General features: G+C 42.4%; 1 protein-coding gene across 4 annotated transcripts in view; it reads left to right on the top strand.

Moving 5' to 3' along the window:
- Positions 1–492: 492 nt before the first annotated feature.
- Positions 493–22,646, top strand: part of LOC147018965 (5'-nucleotidase domain-containing protein 3-like) — an 83,362-nt gene continuing 61,208 nt past the window's right edge. For 2 of the 4 annotated variants that reach the window (XM_085899088.1, XM_085899087.1), the window contains exons 1-3: positions 493–949; positions 13,318–13,502; positions 15,570–15,644. In XM_085899088.1, the coding sequence (XP_085755214.1) occupies positions 766–949; positions 13,318–13,502; positions 15,570–15,644 (444 nt within the window). In that variant the 5' untranslated portion in view covers positions 493–765. Of the gene's footprint in view, positions 950–1,270; positions 1,575–8,202; positions 8,444–13,317; positions 13,503–15,569; positions 15,645–22,646 lie in introns of those variants that run through there. The other 2 variants (XM_085899090.1, XM_085899089.1) reach the window with 2 other exon arrangements.

Below are 22,646 nucleotides of genomic sequence, written 5' to 3'. Positions count from 1 at the left end.
TTTGAAATTTTAGAGAATGGCCTGAAAAATTAAAATTAGATCTCGGGCTCATGGAAATGGACTCCAGACAAAAGATGAACTGATTCAAGAACAAAATATTTAATACAAAAAAAGACAAATATTTAATGTGAAAAAGAGTTTTTGGCTGGCCCAAAGTCACATGCCTTGTCTGTCTAATGGTTAATCCAGCACTGGTGTCCGTGTCCGTGTCCGTGTCCCATCAAAAATGGACTTCATGGAACCCGGTCATCACCGCCAGCAGTTATAAACTGGCAGTTGTAGTTATAATTATGTCTCTTATTAATTGCGTAGCACTCTGTTTTTTTTTTTTCTTCGTCTTTTTTGTTGTTGTGTCCAACACGACGTGGGAACCGCAGACATAACGCAATGTCGGATGTTTGTAAACATGACACGTGGTGATCATTAATGACACTGCGGACGGAGGGCCGTTACGATTGGCTGTCCCGTTAAATAACGTCAGTCCCGCGGAAATAGAGACGACAGACGCACGTGGTGAAGCTGTTACTGGGAAGCAGGTTTTCGGGTTGGGGTTCCCTTGAGTGGAGCATCTTGTTGGCTTTTGTTTCTCGTCACGACGTCCCCCCCCCCCCGCCCCGTCCTGTCTGCCAGTGCGGTCGAGGTCTGACGGGACCGGATACGGGGGCTCGACGCCACACGTGGCTGTGCCTGCTGTGCCTGCTGTGCCTGCTGTTCCGCATAGCTCTCGGACTCGCCGTACTCGGAGGGTGACCGTGTGGAGCAAGCATGGCGAGAGCGGCGCTCGGACGAGCCGGAGCCGTCGTGTGCGGATCCCAACCAGGGATCCCCTTGTCGTTGTGCAGGTTGTTGTCGGTGAACACGACGAGTCCGCCGACCGAGCCCGTGCTCGGGACGGACATGAAGGATCTCTTGTGGAAGCGTTACAAGCACGTCAAGGATTTGGCTGCAGGTGAGGTCGCATGAACAAGGCCTCCATGATGGAAAAGCACAACCGATTGGACTTTTAAACAACTTATTCAGCGAATTGAGGTAAAACACTCGTTAAGGGCCGATCCGTGATGGTTTTTGTCCCTCGACCCCCCCCCCCCCAAGTCTTTCACGAACCGGCTGGCCAGGCCTGACGTTCGACAAAGTAGTTGGGGGCAGGAATTTGGAATGTGTTCAGGGTGCCGGCGATAGCTCGTCAACTCTTCGCGAAGGTCACGGTGGGCAGACAGGATACCCGTTTAACATCCGTCGGAAACACGACACACAACTTCGGGAATCACCCGTGCCTGTTAAACACCAGGATGACCGTTTCGAGCTGGGTCGGGATTCGAACCCAGGCGAGACGGCTTAGGGGGTGGCACGGTTTAGTAATTTGCTCAGGATGCCGGAGATAACTCGCCTGCTTTTCGCGAAAGGCGCCATGGGGGATCTTTAACTTCCACAAACTAATGCTAGAGGACGAGACACCCAGCTTAACGTCCACCAGAGGGGCGGTGCACTTTATCGTACAATTCCCTGCTTGTGGATGACCAGTCCGACAGTGTGCGTCGAGTCTGGAATCGAACCAACACGAGACAGCTGACAAGGTAAGTTGTGTGGTTTTGCTCTGTACTCATTTTTTCACTTCCTAACGAGACCCCCCCCCCCCTTTATTTTTATTTTTTTTCTTCCTTCCCCATTTAGGTTGTAAAACGTCGTCTTAATCAACTGATGGGAACATATACCGCAGTTTGTTTGAGAAGGCCAAAGTCTCCTTCCTGAACAGGGCACACCAACCAGTTCCAATGGCTGGCAGATGATGTCATGTTTTATAGATGTTGGTAGTTTGTGTCAGTTGTTTGTTCTCCTTTATCTATATGGGCACAAGGCATTGATTAACCCTGTTTCGTCCTTCATGATGAGTTTCGTTTCATCGGTCAGGGACATACAACGGGCCAACTCGATCCGTTGGTGGTTGGTTGTACTAGTGCTTGGATGGGTTCCACATTCGTCATGGCAATATCTTCCACGAGATGTTTCTTGTCTGGAACTTTGGGGAAACTTGTACTTGTGTTTACAAGAAATTTGTTCTTCTTGGTAACGCGTTTAAATGGCATGATAAAGGAAATGAGGCCAAGTTAAATAATTACTTGGTTTGTTTTCTCCTCTTCTTCCTTTTAAACACATTGTGTTCACTTGAGCACCAGTCACTGCAACGCACTGCCAAAGGGGACGTTTCTCCAGAAATGATTTGATATTTGGAGGAATCGAGCCAGTACGCCGGCTGTTATTCGTCGGAGAGGTCAAGTCCACAATTGCCTCCACCAGCTGCCTTTGTTGAGCTGTACGTACTAAGCGTAGTTGATCTTCCAATGGGAACTTGTGGACAAAATTAGCTGTAACATGAGGCCTTCCTTTGCTTTGTTCATACTTCGCCGTAGCTCGTAGCGAGGGAGTTGTTATTTTTATATCGGGTTTTATTTCATTCTCAAACGACATTACCACTGCAGTTTTGTAGACTTTGCACAAGGATAATAGGACAAGTTCGATGTTTTTGCCAAAAGGTATTTTAAAATAATCATTAACCACATTTTTTTTTTTTGTTTTCCTTTAACGAAGGTGGACTGTCTCGATGACTTGAAACACTTTCTGCAAAGTCATTGGGGATATCACAAAGAGCTCTTGGATCTGGGTCTCCGTACATTCGCGTGTCTGTCCACCCATTATATGGGTTATGGAGGGGTCTGCACGTAAAATATGTGAACTGGACAAGGTTAGTTTGCTCTGATATGTGGATCTTCATTTAGGGTGGATTATTCAATGGCGTTCTTTTATAGTGTGTTACATCTCGTGCGAAAACCTCACTGCGTTTTAAAAGAAAGGTTTGAAACAAACAAAAGATTCCAATGTCTTTAAGTGTGCAGTTGAAATTGATTTTTAACTAGAAGGGCACTCGGTAGAGGGCAAACCTCCGCCACGTAATGTCTGATCCACAAGAACATATCGGGCCCAATACATTTTTGAAATATCGTGCTACACAGCACTACGTCGTTTTTGTGGCCCGATCTCTCGAAGTTGAAGAATCACTTTAAAAATTAAATAATTGTCGTATCCACATCTGGATTCGGATCTTCACCAAAATTGAACCAATTCTTCCTTGTCACACACCCAACCTGTCCGCAAAGATTCATCTGAAGCCATCCACAACTTTTTGAGATATGCTGCACATAAACAGACAGAAAGGGGTGAAAACACAACCTCCTTCACCTTCGGTGGTGGAGGAAATTTACTTACTTTCACAGAACTGTAACATCCCATAACCAGCCAATACAAACGATGTGTGCACGAAGAATGACTTGCAGTTAAACTAACTGATGTGCAGAGCGTTGGTTACGCCGAAGCAGTTTGTTGGCCGAGAGTTATACTGGGTGGTTTGCCATGCCTTTCCCAGCATTTGTTGGGCCAGGAATTTGTAATTTCTTCACGATGCCGGTGATAGCTCACCAACTCTTTGCGAAGGACATCTTTGACATCCACCAACGAATGCCAGCAGATTGGACGCTCAGTTTAACGTCTATCCGAGGGGCTGCACGCACATTGATGAATCGCCCTGCCTGTGAAACATCAGGATGACATTTATAGCTGGGTCGGGATTCGTTCTTTGGTTACACGTTACTTTACCATTGGTATGGCAACCCTAATTAGGGGTCACACCCTCAACAGCTCCCCTTATATTTATTATGTACGGCCAAGCGAACCGTGGTTGGCTGTTTGCAAATCCCAGAGCCAACAAGTAGGGCAAAACTTTCCCTCTGTCTAAATTTACTCACAATCATGAGCATGTATTTACAATGGATGGACAGAAATCACAACAAAAAGGCGCAATTAAAATATACACGAGAAAGCAGACCATCTTCGTGCTTCTGGGGCCCACTTATTTGGTCTTATTTATGCTAAACACCGGACATGGCACACCATCAATCATTCCAGGGAAGTGTAGAGAGGAAGAAAGCAGATAGAGTACACAGCAGAGCCTGGGTATGGCTCCTGCCTCACCTTGCACATATTTGTGTAAGCTCATGCCACTTGCACACTCGTGCAGTGTGCAAGCTCCCCCTTGGTGGCTCTCGCGGTGCGAACAGGCTGACTTGATCGCAGGCTTGGCCAAAGCACTCGTGGTAAGGGGAGCTGCTTGCTGCTTCTCCCCCCCCCCACCCCCCAAAAAAATATTTGTGCTGCTTCAACATTATTCTAGTCCCTCTCCTTGCTTCAAAAAACAAAACAAAAAAAAAAACACCCGTTAACTCTCCCACCCCAAGACCGCCTCCTTCCAAATTTCTCGTTTTTCCTTCCTGAGAGCTTGCTTCTGTATCCATCTTTTCCACCCCATGCATCCTCCTCTACCCTTCATTCCTCCCCACTTCCCTTATTTGTCCAAGTCTTCCTATATTTTATATCTTAACCCTGCTGTTATTGTCAGGTCAGGCCAGATCAGATCTGTGATTTGCTGCAGGTATCATGTAAATTTGTACTAACCTGTTTAATGGTCGGGCAGTCGGCGACAAAACCGTCTCCCCCATCAAATTTTCTGGTGAGGAGGGTGTATGATATGGACACCCAGCAGGATTAAAAAAACAAAACTTGTCAAAGAGCGGAAGAGCTCCTTGTGAGCCAACAGCCATCCATGTCTAGTGCCCAACTGTGTATGCGGACGTCCTCCTGCAGTTGGGTTACTTTTTACCCTGTGGGGTCTTCCACCCCACAGGGTCTAAGCGCTGCTTGTGTTCTCTCTTTTCTTGTGTAGTACAGTTCATTTGAATGTCTATTTCTCCATTATTCATGAACAGAATTCGATGAAAATTGTCAGTCATATACTAGACATATATGCACAGGCATTGACTGAGCCCAAAGTGCGATACCGGCCCTTTGGGCCGAGAAACGACCCTTTCGGCCCATTTTCTTAAAATTGTTATTTCTCGGTTATTGGTGAACGGAACATAACCAAACTTGAAAAGTATATTCTCGAGACCATTCCCCGGGCATTAACTGAGCCCAAAGTGCGATTTTGGCCCTTTTGGGCCGAGGAACGACCCTTTCGGCTCATTTTCTTAAAATTGTTATTAAAAAAAAAAATTAAATGCGCTGGGTGATGCCCAACACAAAATTAAGTCGCAAATGATGATATGAAACTAGCCTCACTCTTGTGAGGTGTTCTGGTTTCTTTTTCTGATGCGATGAAAATCTTACCAAATTTCAAAACGATCTGTCATCCATGCTGTCGCTCACCTGAGAGTTGTACGAATCAACTCCCACGGGGTATGTTCACAATTCGAACTTGTTTTTAGGAGGTCGGTGGCAGGGTTTGCACTCCGGCCACCATAAAACCCTTCACTCCGCAAAGCACAAGAAACTCACTCCGTGGGAGTACCTCCTGTGCAGCTGCCCTCCGTAGGGCAGCTCACTGGATGACAGGATTGGAGCAAAGCCTTCAGGACCCCCACTCTGATGATAGGAGGAAAACCATGGGGTAACCTTCCCGGGTCAAATTGCAGTCGTGTGTGTCGGGGTGGTACTGAGATGTTGTCCACCAGACAGCGGTCTCCTTGCGTTAACCTGAAGCGGTACCTTCGGAATGTCGTATCCCTAAGAGAGGATGATCACCTGTGTCTGTTATCATCTGAGCTCAAGCGTTTGAACATTGGTATTGCAGTATTCTCTTAGGTTCGGAGACCGGATAGTTGCGAGATCATGGTGGGTGGTTGCACCTACTATTGGTCGGGTCGCTCTGATGGTTACCATGCCCATGGAGTTGCTGTAGCTGTGTCTAATAAGCTGACTCCAATGATAATTGAGGTAACACCGGTCAACGAACGTATTATGAGACTAAGGATTCATTTCTCCTTGGGTGTCGTTTCCCTGGTCTCTGTATATGCTTTGACTGAGGCAAGTGGTCTCACACTGTGAAGGACGTATTCTGTGGCACACTCGAGTCTGTGGTTGATCAGTGCCCTCGGTGAGGTACTCTTCCAGTCGTGGGGGATTTCAATGCATCGACTGGAACTGATAGGGATGGTGTTGGTCCCCAAGGGTCTGGAACTGTGAACCAGAATCGGATTCCAACGCTGGTGGTGTGGCAAAGGAGATTGACCATGTGCCCATTGATGTTGACTGGAGGATGATCCAGAACTGCAGAGTCTACCGGAGTGCTCACTTCCTCAATACCGACCACCGGCTTGTGGTGGCAACTCTGAAGTTTCAGATTAAATCTGGGAGAATGGTACCATCCCAGGCTAGGCTCGGCTGGGTGTTAGCCAGTTCAAGGATGAGAGTGTAGCTGACGCACCACAGACCAATGGTGCATTGCCAGAGCTTGAAATATAGCTGGGATAAATAATAATGCTATTATTATTATTATTATTATTATTATTATTAACAATAACTGGAAGGACATTCTGGAGAGTGCAGATCGCTGCCTGGATCCAGATCCGGATGCAGATCTTCACCAAAATTGAATCACTTCTTCCTTGTCACACACCCAACTCATCCACCAAGGTCTTTTTGGGCCCACCATGATTTTTCTTTTGCTATTACTTTCTTAGAATTTTTTTTTTCTATTTGTGACCTTTCGTGTATGCTTAAACTAAAGGGTAATAGTTATTCATTTGTGTGTTTTATTGTTTTTTTTTTTTGTCTTTCAAGATCTTTCAGGTTCACGAGAAAAATGTCATTAAAAAAAAAACCAAAAACTTTGCGCTCATGCAGAAGTTGGTCATATTGACCCGGGCCAAGAATGATTGTTTCACAATAACAAAATATTTTCATGCATGACTTATCATATGTGCTTCTAATAAAGGTTAATACATATTACTGTGTGTATTTATTTGAAGTATTCATGAAAAGTCATGCATAGAAGAATTTTATAACGGTTATAGCGAAAGAAAAAAAAAAATCAGGCAGGGTCAATATGACCCACTTCTGCATTCTGGGGTGTAATAGATTTTTAAATATTTTTTTCCCGCAATCATGAAAAAATAGTAAATAAAACGCACACGCAGGAATATGTATTGCCCTATATTTGAAGCACATATGAAATGTCATGAATAATAATGTTTTGTTACAGTGAAACAAACAATCATTCTTGGCCTGGGTCAATATGACCCACCTCTGCATTATCGGGGTATTTCACTTTGAAATATTTTCCTGTAATCCTGAAAAAAAACAAAAAACAAAAAACACGTATATCACCCTTGAATAGAAACACTGATGAAAGTTCATGCATAAAAATGTTTTTATAGCAAAGTTGTAGGAGAACAAGAATAAGACCGGGTCAATATGACCCACTTCTGCATCATAGGGTAGAGCAGTGTTTCTCAACCGGGGTTCCGCAAGAGGTCGCTAGGGGTTCCGCGAGAAACATTAATAAATAGGCTAATGTATTTTTTGAGTAGTTTTTGTTTGATTTAATATTCCTAATTTTACTATACACGTACGGCATATTGTTAGAAACTCCATGGTTATTATAATAGAGGCTTCAACCTCTTATATTATTTACAATTATAACAACCATAGGGAATGTATTTAACGATGTCTACATGGCGCCAGTGTGAAACCACCCTCACTGGTTAGTGGACGTCCTGTACGCGGCGGATTCGTGCATCATTGAGTGACTGACTCAAGTACGGGACGCATACACGGTGTCCATCTATCTTCTCTGTGCTTCCTAGCGCGAAGTCTCTCTCTCTCAAGGTTAGTTCTTCTGTTTACCTTTATTGCTTCAGCTTTATTTGTTTAAGTTTTGTTTATCAAGTTACATGAGGTGTGTTTTTTTTTTTTTTTGTGAATTAAAACCTCTGTGTGAGGTCTCGTAAACGAGCAGGATTTTTTTTTTTCATTGGCAATAAATTTGACAAAAAGGGGGTCATTTTTTCCTTAAACCAGGCATCCGAAAAAAAAAAAATATTATATTTACCATATGAACTACGATAAAAATATAAAAGAGCTAGATATTAATGGTATATAATAATTTTTATGCAGGGGTTCCCTGAGACATGAAAACTATTTCAAGGGTTCCACAAGGGCAAAAAGGTTGAGAAACGCTGGGGTAGAGTGAGACAGAAAATGTTCATTTCTTAAAGAACAGTAAGATATTTATTTAGATTAAACTTCATCATCACGATGTTAGAAAATAGAATACAAGTTTGAATTTTTGACTGCTTATAATAAGCAATAGTGTCGTGTTTGCCACAACACACGGTAAAAATGAACATGTTTACCTTCGCAAACTTCGTTTGACGAAGGTATTGTATTGACCCCTGTGTATTTATTTATTGGTAAATATGTGTGCGGACAACATTGCGCAAAAACTGCTGGACCGATTTGCATGAAATTTTCAGAGATGATGTGCAGTTACTCAAGGACGCCAGGCGAAGCTTTTGGGAGCAATCGGATTAAAGGTCAAGGTCACGGTCACGAAAAGGTCAGAATCGTTTTTTCGTCATAACTCGGTCAATTTTTATCTGAACGAGATAAAACCAACACCAAAATGTTTATTACTCAATTCTACATTCTAGGCTATGCCACATGAAAGTGTGGCGTAATATACCCTAGGTAACGGTTGGGGGTCAAAGGTCAAGGGGGTCACCAAAAATGGTATTAACAATGTTTTGGATCACTTTATACAAAAACTTTACAGCGGATTAGCTTGAAATTGTGTGGGAAGGTTTGTTGTCATGAAAAGACAAATCGAGTAGATTTTTGGAGCGATCGGATCAAAGGTCAAGGTCACAAAAAGGTCAAACATTTTTATTTTCGTGATAACACATTCAATTTTATTCCAATTTACATCAAATTAATGCCAAAATGATCACTATTCAATGCCCTATCCTCAAATATAACATATTATATGGTGTTGTTGTAACCAGAGTTAGCGGTTGGAGGTCAAAGGTCAAGGGGGTCACCTCAAAGCATTTTTCATTGGGCAGCGTCGTGGACAACATTACGCAAAAACCACTTAGCAGATTGTCATGAAATTTTGTGGACTTGTTTGACATCATGAGAGGACAAATCGATTTAGATTTTGGGAGCGATCGGATCAAAGGTCAAAGTCAAGGTCACAAAAAGGTCAAAATCGCTTTTTTGCGATTAAAGTGTCAATTTTGTTCCGATTTACATCAAATCAAGTCCAAAATGTTCAGTATTCAAATCCCGATCCACTTATATAGCGTATGGTATAGTGTTTGCAACCCTAGTTAGTCTGTGGAAGTCAAAGGTCAAGGGGGTCACCAAAATGGAGTTTTTGATTGGGAAGCGTTGTGGACAACATTACACAAAAACCACTTCGCAGATTGTCATGAAATTTTGTGGATGTATTTGGCATCACGAGAGGACAAATCGATTAGATTTTGGGAGCGATCGGATCAAAGGTTAAGGTCAAGGTCACAAAAAGGTCAAAATCGTTTTTTCGTGATTAAATTGTCAATTTTGTTTTGATTTACAGCAAATTAACTCCAAAATGTTCAAAATTAAATTCCCCATCCTCTAATATGACACATGGTATAGTACTTTTGTCACCCAAGGCAGCGGTTGGGGTCAAAGGTCAAGGGGGTCTCACAAATTCACATTTATATCGGAAAGCGTTGTGGACAACTTAACGCAAAAAAACAAAACGCAGAGAGGCTTTAATTGTTTTGGATTTGTTTGGCATCATGAAAGGACAAATCCATTAGATTTTGGGAGCGATCGGATCAAAGGTCAAGGTCACAAAAAGGTCAACATCGTTTTTTCATGATGAAAACGGTTAATATGTTTCCGATTTACATCAAATTAACTCCAAATTGTTCAGTGTTCAATTCCCCATCTTCTGAAATGACACAAGGTATAGTACTATTGTCACCCTAGGTAGCGGTTGTGGGTCAAAGGTCATGGGGGTCACGAAATGCATATTTGTATTGAGATGCGTTGTGGACAACTTAATACAAAGGTAATTAGAACGGGCACTCGTAGAGCGCATACCTTCGCCGCAGCCACTAGTTTGAACATGGCATGAGAGTGAAATGAGGAACTAAAATTCCACCAAATCTGCTCGGGAATTTCGCAAATTTAAAGTCCATGATCCGGATTTTGTGAAAGGATTTTGTTATTAGAACTATTACGATTATGACAATTTTAGGTGATTCGTTGTCCCGAGTGCCGAACTCTGTAGCATGTAGGGTCGGATTCGGTTGAATGTCACTGACCACGCAGACACGACCTGGATCAAGTAGATCATGTTTTCAAATCCGAGCGAGGACAAAAACGTCATTTTAATTGGCGTCTAATTAAACAAGAAAGTAAAACTTTTACTAAACCATGAGCGAAGCTATGTGCATATCAAACTATACCAAGTCTCCTTAATGAAAATTTGTTGTATTTTACTTAGTAACTAAGTTTGGTAGGGCCCTTATGGCCCTTGTTGCATCAATAGACACACAGTTTAGAGACAGAGATATATTCTAGTTCACACCCAAACTTCACCAGGAAGTTTTGGGGTAGGGGCGAAATGGTGATAAACAACAAACGACTGAGTTATTACGTGTTCAATATTGTATTTATTATACTTGACGGAACATGGTGATGACATAGAACACAGACAAATATGGAAATGTATGAGATTACAGTAGATAATAGGAGACTAACAAAAGTTGGCAAAAGATACATGTTATTTAGTTAGATCTACTCATGAAACTTTATGTTGAAATATTTGAAATGGGAACAACACATTTTCGGTGATCGCGAATGTGCCACAAATGCGTGAGGAACAAAAAAAAATCATATTTCGAGGGAGACACAAAGCATGTCGTGGTCTGAATAGTACGTGTCAACGACATCCACGTGTACGGCGACTGGCTGGTTGACGTATACGTGGTCCAGTAGAGATCTCTGGTCTGTCGTTGGCTCGGTCACATACTGGCGGATCCCGTGTTGTGCCATCAGCTGTAGGATATCGTTTTCCGGAGCACCAAGCAGGTCAAAATTGAAGTCACCCAGAATGACCGTCAATCGTTCTGTATTTAGTGCCGTCAGGAAAAGTTTAAGTTTATCTTTGAACGCCGTTTGACTCTGTGATGGAGGTCTGTATAACGTCACGATATTAATTGTCCTGTTGTGGACAAAGACGGATACTCCTTTGTGTTCCAGATCTGAGATAGTGTCTAAACTTGCTGGATGCATTTTTTCCGGTGCCATAATCATGATGCCACCTCGGCTGACACCATGGTCGATGGGCCTTTCAGCTCGGAAGCACTGCAAGCATTTCTTCAGCATCTGACATTGTCCGATTTGTAGTCCATCATGCAGAAATGTTTCGGCGAAACAGAAAACATCCATCTTTAGCATCACTGGATCCTTCTTCATGTCGTCCAAGTGCTGAAGATAGGATCTGACATTAAGGAAACTGATGTTGAGACACTTGTTTTATATGAATTCCACGTCTTTAACCACAAGACAATTTGCATTTTTTCACTCAAATACATAAAAATCAAAAGTACGATCCTAGGTTACAGTTGTGCGAGGTTTCTCAAAACGGTCATAGTTGTGTCTCAGACCCGTGTAGTGCTACATACTGTTACGGGGATGGGGAGGGGGGAGGTAGACATTCCTGTAGAGCAGCATTTTCTGTGTATGAGTAGTTGGCACATAATCTTGATGTACTAATTAGGGGCAGGTCAGCTTAAGGAATGTTTTGTTTGAATGTGCACCATACAGGGGGTGGTGCATGGTAATAATTAGTGATTATGGTAAAGGAATTGTACGTAAAATCCCGATTTAAGCATCTACCGGGGGTGCTGGGAGACTTTACAAGAGAGAGGGGTGGAGCTGTGAATGCCTCCAGGGGACAGAACATTGCCCAGGGAGAGGAGGGAGGAGCAGAATTGGGCGATTAGGGTGCGTCTGAGAGGTTTGTGAGTCTGAGGAGAAAAGGGACGTTTGAGAACTGACTCGGGGGGGGGGGGGGGAATTATCTCTGAGGAGAGGTGGTCAATCTGACTGCCTGTTTTCATCGCCCTGTGGCTGTTTGCCATCCTGCCAACCTCCTCGTCGTCTTGCCCATCATCCTCCTCATCCCTCCTCGTGGCTGCCCTGCGCCCATCCTTCCACCTGTTACCACCAGAGCTGAGTCCACTGGTTTTGTTCCTTTCCTATCTATGATTGAGTCCGGAGTGAGGCGCTTTAGATTTCTTTATATTCGTTTTCACCTCATTGTATATAATTATTTATTATCAATTCCGTGTCCACCTTTCTTTCCCACCACTACCCAACATTGTATCCCTCTGCAGGTCCATCTTCCCTTGGATATGCTTATGGTTCAGGAATGAACCCATCGGTTTTAAAAGAGCTAGGGTTCTTGTGTCTCGTCAGTTCTCTGCCATTGCACAAACCTGCCATTAGTTCAGAACGTCTCCATAGGAGTTAAAACATTGCTGGAGTTTAACCTCCAGCCACACCAAGCTCAACGGTAGTTGAGCCGTTGATGCTACAATAAGTTATTTTCTGTAGAACTCAGAGGTGATCATCACATTGTGAATCGTAATCAACCAATCGTTTTCACATCTTGGTTCATGTATTTGCAAGTTCGCTGCATCTTCTTGCAGACCTCACGTGATTTTAGTTCATTTGAGAATGACTAATAGTACCTCTAAATTTGGCAATATTTCATCACCCAGAGTGGATTTCAAAATCCCTATCGCTCCGATCATGGTGATCGTAAATTTTGGGTCAAAATTGATGTTCATAATGCGATCATGAGAGTGTCTGACCGGGCATCCAAAACCCAACCACTTGTAAAATTTGGATGCCCGACCCTAAAATTAGGTGCAGCGGGCACCTGGACACCTGTTGATGTCAAGCCCTGATCATAAGATGAAAATACAATGTACAAACTTGACAACAAGTTGCATTTGCTTTATAAATATGTGAAAAACGAAAATATAACAAGAAACTAGAGTTGACAAGTTCTCTGAAGTAGCCTGAAAACTTAAACAAATGTCACCTGACTATATTGGCAAAATAAATTTTCCAGTAACAAGAACGAAAAAAAATTATTGCAATTTGCATCCAGGATGACACAATTTGTAGTAATTTCAGAGTATGCCACAAGATCATTGTTGAGCAGATCAGGAACAACACCGGGGTGTTGGTAACATGTTTCAAATGTAAGCTCGCCCCTCATTGATCCAAAGATGGTTCCAGAATGATTAATCTCCTACTTCTCTCCTTCCCCTTCTCCCCTCTCGTTTTCATAGTAACAATAGTAACAGTTGAATTTCCTCTACCTCTGACCATATGTGCATCACGGACTCATGCTGGTTGCAGAAACATGGACCATTGGGAAATTTTTACCCATAAGCCCATCTGCGGTTTTCGCTAACAACGAAGTGCACCTGGGAGATGTGGCTGTGTATGGCTTCGACTATGACTACACGCTAGCGCTGTACTCACCGGAGCTGCATGCGGTAATCTACAGTTCAGCCATGGATGTTCTGCTAGAAAAGTACAAGGTAGGGTGAAGACAATTTTGCATGTAGTTCAATCGAAGTGTACTGGGTGGAGAACATCGAGTCGGGTTGAAGCGAAATTTCGTATTTTATTTATTAATTTTTTTACCCATCGATGAATGTTGCATTATTTTGCATCAAAATGGAATTGAACGTAACACACATGTTTAATATCGAACATATCCAGTTGCATTTATATGGGAACTTCATAATTCTAATTTTGTGTTTGTTAAATGACATTTAATTTATTTATATGCATGGGTTGATTCTCAGGTAAGAGCTGAAAAACACAGGGCAAGGTGGTCAACAAATTAACAACAGGGCCGAGGGAAACTGGCAGACGAGCGAGTCGTTAAGTTGTTCTTTCTACTCTTTCACAATTTTTTTTTCCAGTTCTTTCATATCAGAGAGCCACCTCTGACAAACGAATCGTTAATGGAATCGGCCATTACAGCAGACCTCAAGACTCCTCTCTTCTCTAACTCGTTCATCTCAAATATTGAATGTTGACTCTGCCAAGGTCATTCCGATCTGGGCATGTTGCTTCTACTTTATCAATAATGGATGGATTCTTTCAATCTCAAACGAAGAGGTCAAGTTACTTAATTGAGAATCTCCCGTGCATTTGATTCTGTCTCGAACCCTGCTCTGATTTTCAAACTATTCGTTAATGGGAACCAGCTGACAAACAGTGGGTTGCTTTGGACAAGATACTATCCCATGCTGTACCCGAGAGGCCAATATCTCAAGGTGGTGTGCTGGAACCAATCATCTGTGTGTGTCTCTTGTCTTTCTGTCTTAATTGTTTTTTCAAAATCCATTGTATCACTTTGCACAGGACTCATTCTGTGCAGGGTGGTTTCATGCTCCTCCTCCAGAGTGATTGCTGCATCATCCCTCTCTGCCAATCTGGAGAAAATAAGCAATTGGTCATCTACTTAAAGCATGTATTTCAATTGCAAGAAAGATCCATATTATCACTTTGTCTCTTGGACTGACAGGCAAATCGTCCAATTTATTGCTGTCGGCAGCCTCTGGGAGAGGTTATAGTACTTGGATGTACCTGAATCCGCTATCAGCTATAACCTGTTTTAGGCAGATCATATCTCCAAGCTGGCCTCCAAAGTATGCCACCAGCTCAGCATTTTCATGGCCAAATCCTTCCTCTGCTATCCTCAACTTATAATGATGTGCAAATCTTTAATCTTGAGGCATGGAGTATGGCTATCTGCTGTGAACTACTACTGCTGCTGCTGCTCCCCCTCCACCCCCCTCCCCAAAACAAACGAACAAACCTCTTTTAAGGCACTGGAATATAAGGTCCTCAATGATATTGGAATTTCACATCAGGAAGCTGTATTTGTGTCTCCTTCATGCTCACCCTTCGCAGGTTGAGTGCCGAGCACTTTTATACCGGCTCAAATTTGTTCTCGCTCCTCCTGCACTCTCACCTCTCCAACCATCCACATCCTCTACTGGTCACGAATGTTAATGCCAAAACCATTTACTTTGTTATCCTCCATAATTATTAACTCAAAGCTTGCCTCCAAGTTTTTTCGTAGCCTTTCTTCTCTCCTGTAGAATTGTCTTCCTGAGTCCGTTGTCTCGAAATGTTCTCTCCAGGATATAAAGTCTTCTTCCCACATCTAGCTCATGGACTCTCCCATTTCCACTACTGAGCTTTACTACACTTGATGAGACCCTGTTTCTCCCTTCTTGTACAGTTGCCCTCTTGTGATGTGGTGCTTCAGTTAGTTGTCCCACTGTTTTCCCTTTTCCCCATTTTAACTCTTGATAAATTGACAAGAAGAATCAACTGTTTTATCATGATCTTCCTTTAGCTGCATTAAAAAATAATAAAATGTTAGGAATAACAAGTGAGGGCATGATGCTGATCTCCCCCTCCCCCCCCAACCTGATGGAAGGTTTTCAATTATTTAATTCGCAAGAAAAAGGAAATATGTTTAAATGCCATCCATGTAAAATTTAATTCTAATCATAGCAAATTAATAATTCTCTGATTATTTTCACCAACCTTCAGAAATGTTTTCCTGTCCTTCTCTTACCAAGTATCCCAAAGAGATCCGGCGATATGAGTACCGTCAAGACTTTGCTATTCGTGGCCTGCACTATGATGTTCATAAGGTGGGTTCTCCAGCAAAGAAAGAGAGATGTAAAGGAAACTTTGCAGCTGAGTTAATGTAAAATACGAGACGATGTAAAATCTGCTGTTGTTTCAGTTTTTTTTTCGATTTGTTGCAATGTTGCTCTCGAAACCAAATTCAGCTGCTGACAAAGGGCAGTTGGAATCATTAGAACTACCATTGGGCTGAAATGTAATTTCTTCTCCAATTCTAGATTTTGACTACATGACATTGTATATAGACAACACATTTGAAGCAAAATTGTTGTTTTGTTTTTGGCATACTTTTTACCTCCGCCACCGAAGGTGAAGGAGGTGATGTTTTCACCCCTTTCTGTCTGTTTGTGTACAGGATATCTCAAAAAGTTGTGGACGGATCCGGATTAAATTTTGTGGACAGGTTCGGTGTGTGACAAGGACGAACCGATTTAGATTTTGGTGAAGATCCGGATCAGGATCCGACTACTCAAATTTTTTTAAAGTGATTCTTCACCATTGAGAGATAGGGCCAAAAACGATAGAGTACTGTATAGCGTGACATTTCAAAAATCTATTAAGTCCGATATGTTCTCGTGGGTCAGGCATTACGTGGCGGAGTTATGCGCTCTACCGAGTGCCCTTCGAGTTTGTATTTGTGTTTATTTTTTAACCGTATCTGGAATTGGAATTCCATATTGGCATCGTGCTCCGTCCGTCGGTCCGTCTCCTATTTTGATTTCTCTGGCCAAACTGCTCGGCCGATCCGGCTGAAATTTGGCAGCATCGCTCCGCTCCTGACTGCTCATGAGGATTGCAAAGCTCGTTCCGGTCACTTGACTTTAAGTAGGTCAAAATGGCAGACTTAGTAAATTGCTTCAAAAATCTTCTTCCCCAGACCTACCAGTCAGAATGCCACCAAATTTTGGTTACATTAGGCCAGGGTAGGGATGTTAAATTGTGGAGGTCATGCTGATCTCGTAACCAGAAGTTTGTCGAAATGGCCGACTTCGTCAATGTCAAAATGGCCAAAGGTCAACAACTTAGATGAGATTTCTAAAATCCTCATTTTTCATCCATTTGACTTGAAATTTGAACAGGATTTTCATATCGGCTCACAGAATACAACCACAATTTATTTTTGAGGTCAACATAGGCTAAAAAGTCGACATCGGCCAAATTTCTGAAATTGTCAGTTTTCATCCGATTGACTTGAAATTTGATGAGGATTTGCATATTTGGTCATTGAATTCAACCACCAATTATTGTTAAGGTCAAATTTGTTTTCTGGATTTTGCTAGTATTGTGCTATGCATGACATCTTTCTTGTTTTGTTTATTACTGACGAAATCTAAAGATTTCGTAAGTATGTTGATGACTTCCGTCATCTGTTTGTGTGTTTGTTACTTTAGAAATCTAAAGATTTCGTAAGTGTATTGATGACTTCCGTCCTGTGTTTGTGTGTTTGTTTGTGTTTGTGTGTGTGTGTGTGTGTTTGTGTGTTTGTTTGTAGGCACGATAACTCGAGAATGGAAGAAGCTACCAATGTCAAATTACACCAGGTGATTCAGGAGGGTGATGGCTCGCGCTGATTAGATTTTGGTCAAAATCGGTCAAAGGTCAAGGTCACAGTGAGGACAAACATAATTCCATAAATTCATGTGGAGCAATGGAGTATTTTTGCTTCTGTTGACGTTACGAGTTTGTTTTAACTTCGATTTTAATTTTGTCTTCGGTTTTTGTGATTGCTTAGGACACCTAACACTGGGTTGTCGAAATTCTGGAAAAATCGGATGTTTTGGAGACGTTTTAAGATTGTATAAAAAACATTTCATTCGCCGCGTCACGGCTCATCACGTGGTGCAGAGACGTCGTTGAGTCACGTAAAGGTTTTCCGTGTGCGTGCTGACTGTGTTTTCGATAAAGATGGTGTTTAAAAGTCATTTATTTATCCCAATAAAGGTTATCGTCGCATGCCTGACTCGCTAAGCCGTCGGATTATGTCAAGATTGTTGGTGGATGGCCGAATATTACGGTTTTGTGACTTTGATAAAATAATATTAAATAATTGTGTGGAGAAATGGAGATTTTTGCTTCGGTCGACGTTACGATTTTTGATGGTTTGGTACAGAATCATCGTAGAAACTTCTGGTTTGCATCGCTACCTTCTCTAGAGATAGCTTTTATTAGACAAGGTCAGAGGTCAAGTTGACGATTTTGTAAGTACCAGTCTATGACTGCTTGTGTGTGTGTGTGTGTGTGTGTGTGTGTGTGTGTGTGTGTGTGTGTGTGTGTGTGTGTGTGTGTGTGTGTGTGTGTGTGTGTGTGTGTGTGTGTGTGTGTGTGTGTGTGTGCGCGCGCATCTGTATGTTTGTTTGTTTGTAGGCACGATAACTCGAACGGAAGAACCTACCAATGTCAAATTACACCATGTGATTCAGGAGGGTGATGGCTAGCGCTGATTCGATTTTGGTCAAAATCGGTCAAAGGTCAAGGTCACAGTGAGGTCAAACATCCAAAAAAAAGTTGTAACTCGAACGGAAGAAGCTACCAATGTCAAATTACACCACGTGATTCAGGAGGGTGATGGCTCGTGCTGGTTAGATTTTGGTCAAAATCGGTCAAAGGTCAAGGTCACAGTGAGGTCAAACATGCGATTTTTTGATGGTTTGGTACAGAATCATCGTAGAAACTTCTGGTTTGCGTCGCTACCTTCTCTAGAGACAGCTTTTATTAGACAAGGTCAGAGGTCAAGTTGACGATTTCGTAAGTACCAGTCTATGACTGCTTGTTTGCTTCTTTGAAACCTCAAACTATTGTAATATTATTGTGCACTGCTTTACTAATCACCATTTTGGAAAATTATTATGACACCTCAGAATAAAAGTGATTCATGCATCAATGAATGTGTATACTCACATAGCAACATAATTAGGGATTTCATGTTTACTTTTTCAATTCAAGTGAAACTTTTTTGCCATGCATATAGATGTCATTATGTTAATGGGGAGGGGTCTGTAGTTGGCTTAAGGCTGTAGACACTGTTCAAATCGCATCCATTCTTATTTGACCTGTGTTTGGACTAGATTGTCCTTTGTATGGCTTACCAGGCGGACGAGCGATGTCTTGTCCATGTTTTCCCGTGTCACAATGAGCAAGGCTGGGTGATTGGGAAGGAGTAATGTGACATTTTTCCCCCACCCACCCACAAAGAGAGAATTCCCATCTTCCCAGCTGTCCTTCAATGTGGACCTTAGTGATTGGGGTCATGATTCGTGATTGGGGCCACCGAAGAATGGGCCCGCCACACATACGTGATGGGCATGTGAAATATACAAATCTCCTCCCAGCATTGCTCTCGTGTATATCGAAGTGGGCTGTGGCTCGAGTCTGGTATTAAGAGCCAGCATGGCTGCAAGAGGAGACCTCAGTGACTTTTTGTGGGGCCTCACTTGGTGGTACAAGGATCATAGGCAATGCAATGCCGAGCAATGGAGGAATGCGATATGATCTGATGAGCCGTCCTTCATCATGCTCTCGCCAAATTAACGTGTGCATGTGTGGTGATAGCCCAGCGAGCTCTACAACCCAGAGGTCCTGGTTTTAACAGTAAAAGGTCCTGGCAGCTCCATAAATAATGGTGGGCCACGTATTCCTGGCATGGCCTGGGTCCACTCATTCCATTAGAAGGCAGGATTGATGCGGAGCGCTACGTTACCGGCCGAGTGATCGTCTGCATCTCATAATGCAGCATTTATTCCCTGCTGGGAGGGGTGTCTTTCAGGACGACAATGATCCAGTCTACAGGGCACGTGTTGTTGCCATGTGGTTGAGTCGCATGAGGATGAAGTTTCCCATCTTCAATGGCCCTCCCAAACGCCGGACCTCAGTCGAATAGAGAATTTGTGGGACTGTCTGGAGAGGCTGCTGTTTCCGTTTTCATCAAACCGACGTGAATTGGAAGAATGGCGCCACATTCCTGCAGAACAGTTCCAGACCCTCGTTGACTTCATGCACGTCTTATCCATGCTATCGTTGATGCACGCAATGGCCCAACACCCGGCTAAGTTACATTCCGTTTGTGTTTCCAGGTTTTGTCCACTACCTGTACATCAGTCTCATTCCTTCACTCCATGTCTGATATTTCCATCACTTGCCCAGTTCAGTGTACATTGCACTTCTGTATATGTGTTGTCCTAGTGGTGGTTTACTTATTTATTTATTTATTTATTTTGGAGGAAGTTATTTTGCTCTCTGGTTGTTTTTTTTTTTTTGTTTTGTTTGATTTTGTGCCGTTTGTCTCTTCTGCCAATTAAATTATGCATTTCATAAAGGCTGTGTGCACGTTCGTGTTCCTGCCATTTTTAGTATGCTGACGATTTGGCTTATGGATTGATAATAAGGGATGAATAAATTGGGTAATTGTTTAATTTCAACCGACGCAGTTATATACCCTTTGGGGTAAAAGGTGTGCAATCCACTCGGTGTCACCTCATGCAAATTATAGACCGCTTGGTTTAATACTTGAGCATTAACTCCAGTGCGTTGCTTCTTGCCCCCATAGTGAAAAGTGCTTTGTGCTGGGTGCTGTCCATGTGCCATTATATTCCTGTGACGGCCTGTCTATCTTGGGTTTGAATCTCGACCCAGCTATAAATTGTCTGCAAGGTGATTGATGTTTCACAATGCCGGGTGATTCATCAATGCGTGCACTATCCTTCGGAAGGAAGTTGAGCTGGAGGACACGTCTGCCGGCAGTGGGGGAAGGGATTGATGGATGTGAAAGACCCCACAGTGTCTTTCACAAAGAATAGGCGAATTATGGCAGACACCCTGAACAAATTCCAAATTTCTGCCAAAGTTGAATGTCGGGCCTGGCCAGCCGGTTACAAAAACATTTCGGCCAGAACCATTTCACCTGGCTGACTCGATAAGCTCGGAATGATTGCAGCTGTTAAACAAGCATTATAGATGTATTCCTATTGTGTAACGTGTTACAGTTTGTTGGCCATACTTTTGTGTGCAAAATGGTGGAACGTTTGATCTCTAATCTTATTTTCTGCCTTTTTATACAATTACTTTCGATGCACTTTTTTTTTTTTCTCTCTTTAAAAAGAAATGCAACTTTAAGCTGTGATACGCTGTTCTATTTTTTTGGGGCACTTGCATGAAGCTGGAGCAAAAACGAGGTTTGAAAATATAAACACCGTTGTGTTTGCATATAAATTGCTTCAGCAGAGGCAAAAATACATCTTTCTTCCTCTGAAATGCGGATCACTGGCCTGAACCAATATTGCTGCAACTTCTACTACCGCTGATACTACTTCTGTTTACGGCTCAAACTATTCCCACCCTCTCATGGGGGTTGCCGGGGAACGTTATTGGCCCAATTCTTTCACACGTCGGCTGCAGACCAGGCCTGGCGTTTGAAGAACTTTGTGTGCTGACCTAAATTTTTCCACGTTGTCTATGACATCAAACGAGACCCTTCCTCATGCTTTTCCTCCCGCGAGATTTACTACAAGTTTGTTGATTTGCCTCTCCACGTCTGCATCCAGAATGACCATCTATTCTTGAGTCACCAAATGTACGCTTTTGCAATCTTGTGATTATCACAACTTTTCATGAACATAATTCTTGCAATGTTTGCGCTTTTCCATGAGCCTTCGATTACTCATGAATGAGGACAACCTATTTTTTTCAGCTTGGAAATTGCTCGGTTGTGATGAGGGTTTTCTTATCCCTCCCTAAAGAGTGAAGGTTTAAAGAGAAATGCTGATCCGATTAATTTGCCCACTCTCTTAAAGTTCTGATCAGCTTTGAGCTGACTGATTGTTGGTTTCGTGCATCCATAGATCTTTGCTGCATTCTAACAGCTTTGACAAGTTGTCTGGAAATAACCTGACTATGAATAATCTGCTTTGCAATAATGAAGTATTTCCTGAAATTGCTTGGGTTCGGTAGGCACTGATATAGTTTGAGATGTTTTCTCCGTGACTCGGGCATTGGCAAGGACACAACCAGGCAAGGCTCTTGACCCTCTCTTTTGATGTGTACTTTTTATTGTTTTGTTGTTTGTTTGTTTGTTTTTTTGCGACCAGCATCCATGCCATTCATTGCTCATTGCTGATTGTGTTTGTCTTGTGCTTATTAGCATTTTGTGTAAATGTTTCTAGCATCCTGCGAACATGTCAGGCTGAAATGAGTTAATCTTTTTGTTGTTTGGGAAACCCTATTGTTATTCTTCTGTTTATTTCTTATTTCTTATTTTTCTTTTTCCGCCGGCAATTTTGCGGGTTCTTTCGCTTTAAAAATCATTTTCTCAGGAACGGTAAGTCCGATCGACACGAAAGTTTCACCATAGTATGTATCTTTTTTGATAGCAAAGTTAAGTGGTACTTGTGACGTCATACGTCACGTGGTACGGGCGCCATCTTGAAAAAACCGATAAACTTTGGACGTCTGTATCTCTGAAACTTTCTCGGGTAAAAATGTTTTCGCTTCATACATTTGAATAAGCTCCTCAAGGGGAACAGGGGTGATTTTTCGTGAGGTCATCGGTCAAGAGGTGTGCCGGTCAAAATTCGTTAGGTACAACGCTGCATAGGAAAAATCTGAAATTTCTTGAGCCTCATCTGCACAACAATTGACCATAGAAAAAATATATTATGACGTCATAGGTCACTTGGTTCGGCAGCCATCTTGTTTTGGGAAATTTTTTTTTTAATCTTCTTCTCCAGAACAGCTAAACAGATTGAGGCGAAACTTTACACACACATTCCCCTTGAGGTCCTTTATCAAGTTTGCTAATTTCTTATTGATCGGTCATACGGTTTGGTGGCCATCTTGAATTTACCCAAAACCTTCAAACATCTTCTTCTCCAGAACGGCTCGTCAGATCAAGGGGAAACTTCACAAACCTATTGGCCACAAGTAGGGAACATAAGTTTGTTAATTTCTAATTGATAGGTCACATGGTTTGACAGCCATGTTGGATTCATGAAAAATATAAAATAATGTTTTCTCTG

The sequence above is a fragment of the Eptatretus burgeri genome, chromosome 10, assembly GCF_056783735.1.
Source record: "Eptatretus burgeri isolate ZD-2024b chromosome 10, Ebu_testis_v1, whole genome shotgun sequence".
In the NCBI taxonomy this organism is placed as follows: Eukaryota; Metazoa; Chordata; class Myxini; order Myxiniformes; family Myxinidae; genus Eptatretus; species Eptatretus burgeri.
The sequence above is the reverse complement of the archived record's forward strand: the minus strand, read 5'-3'. Positions and strand labels throughout refer to the sequence as shown.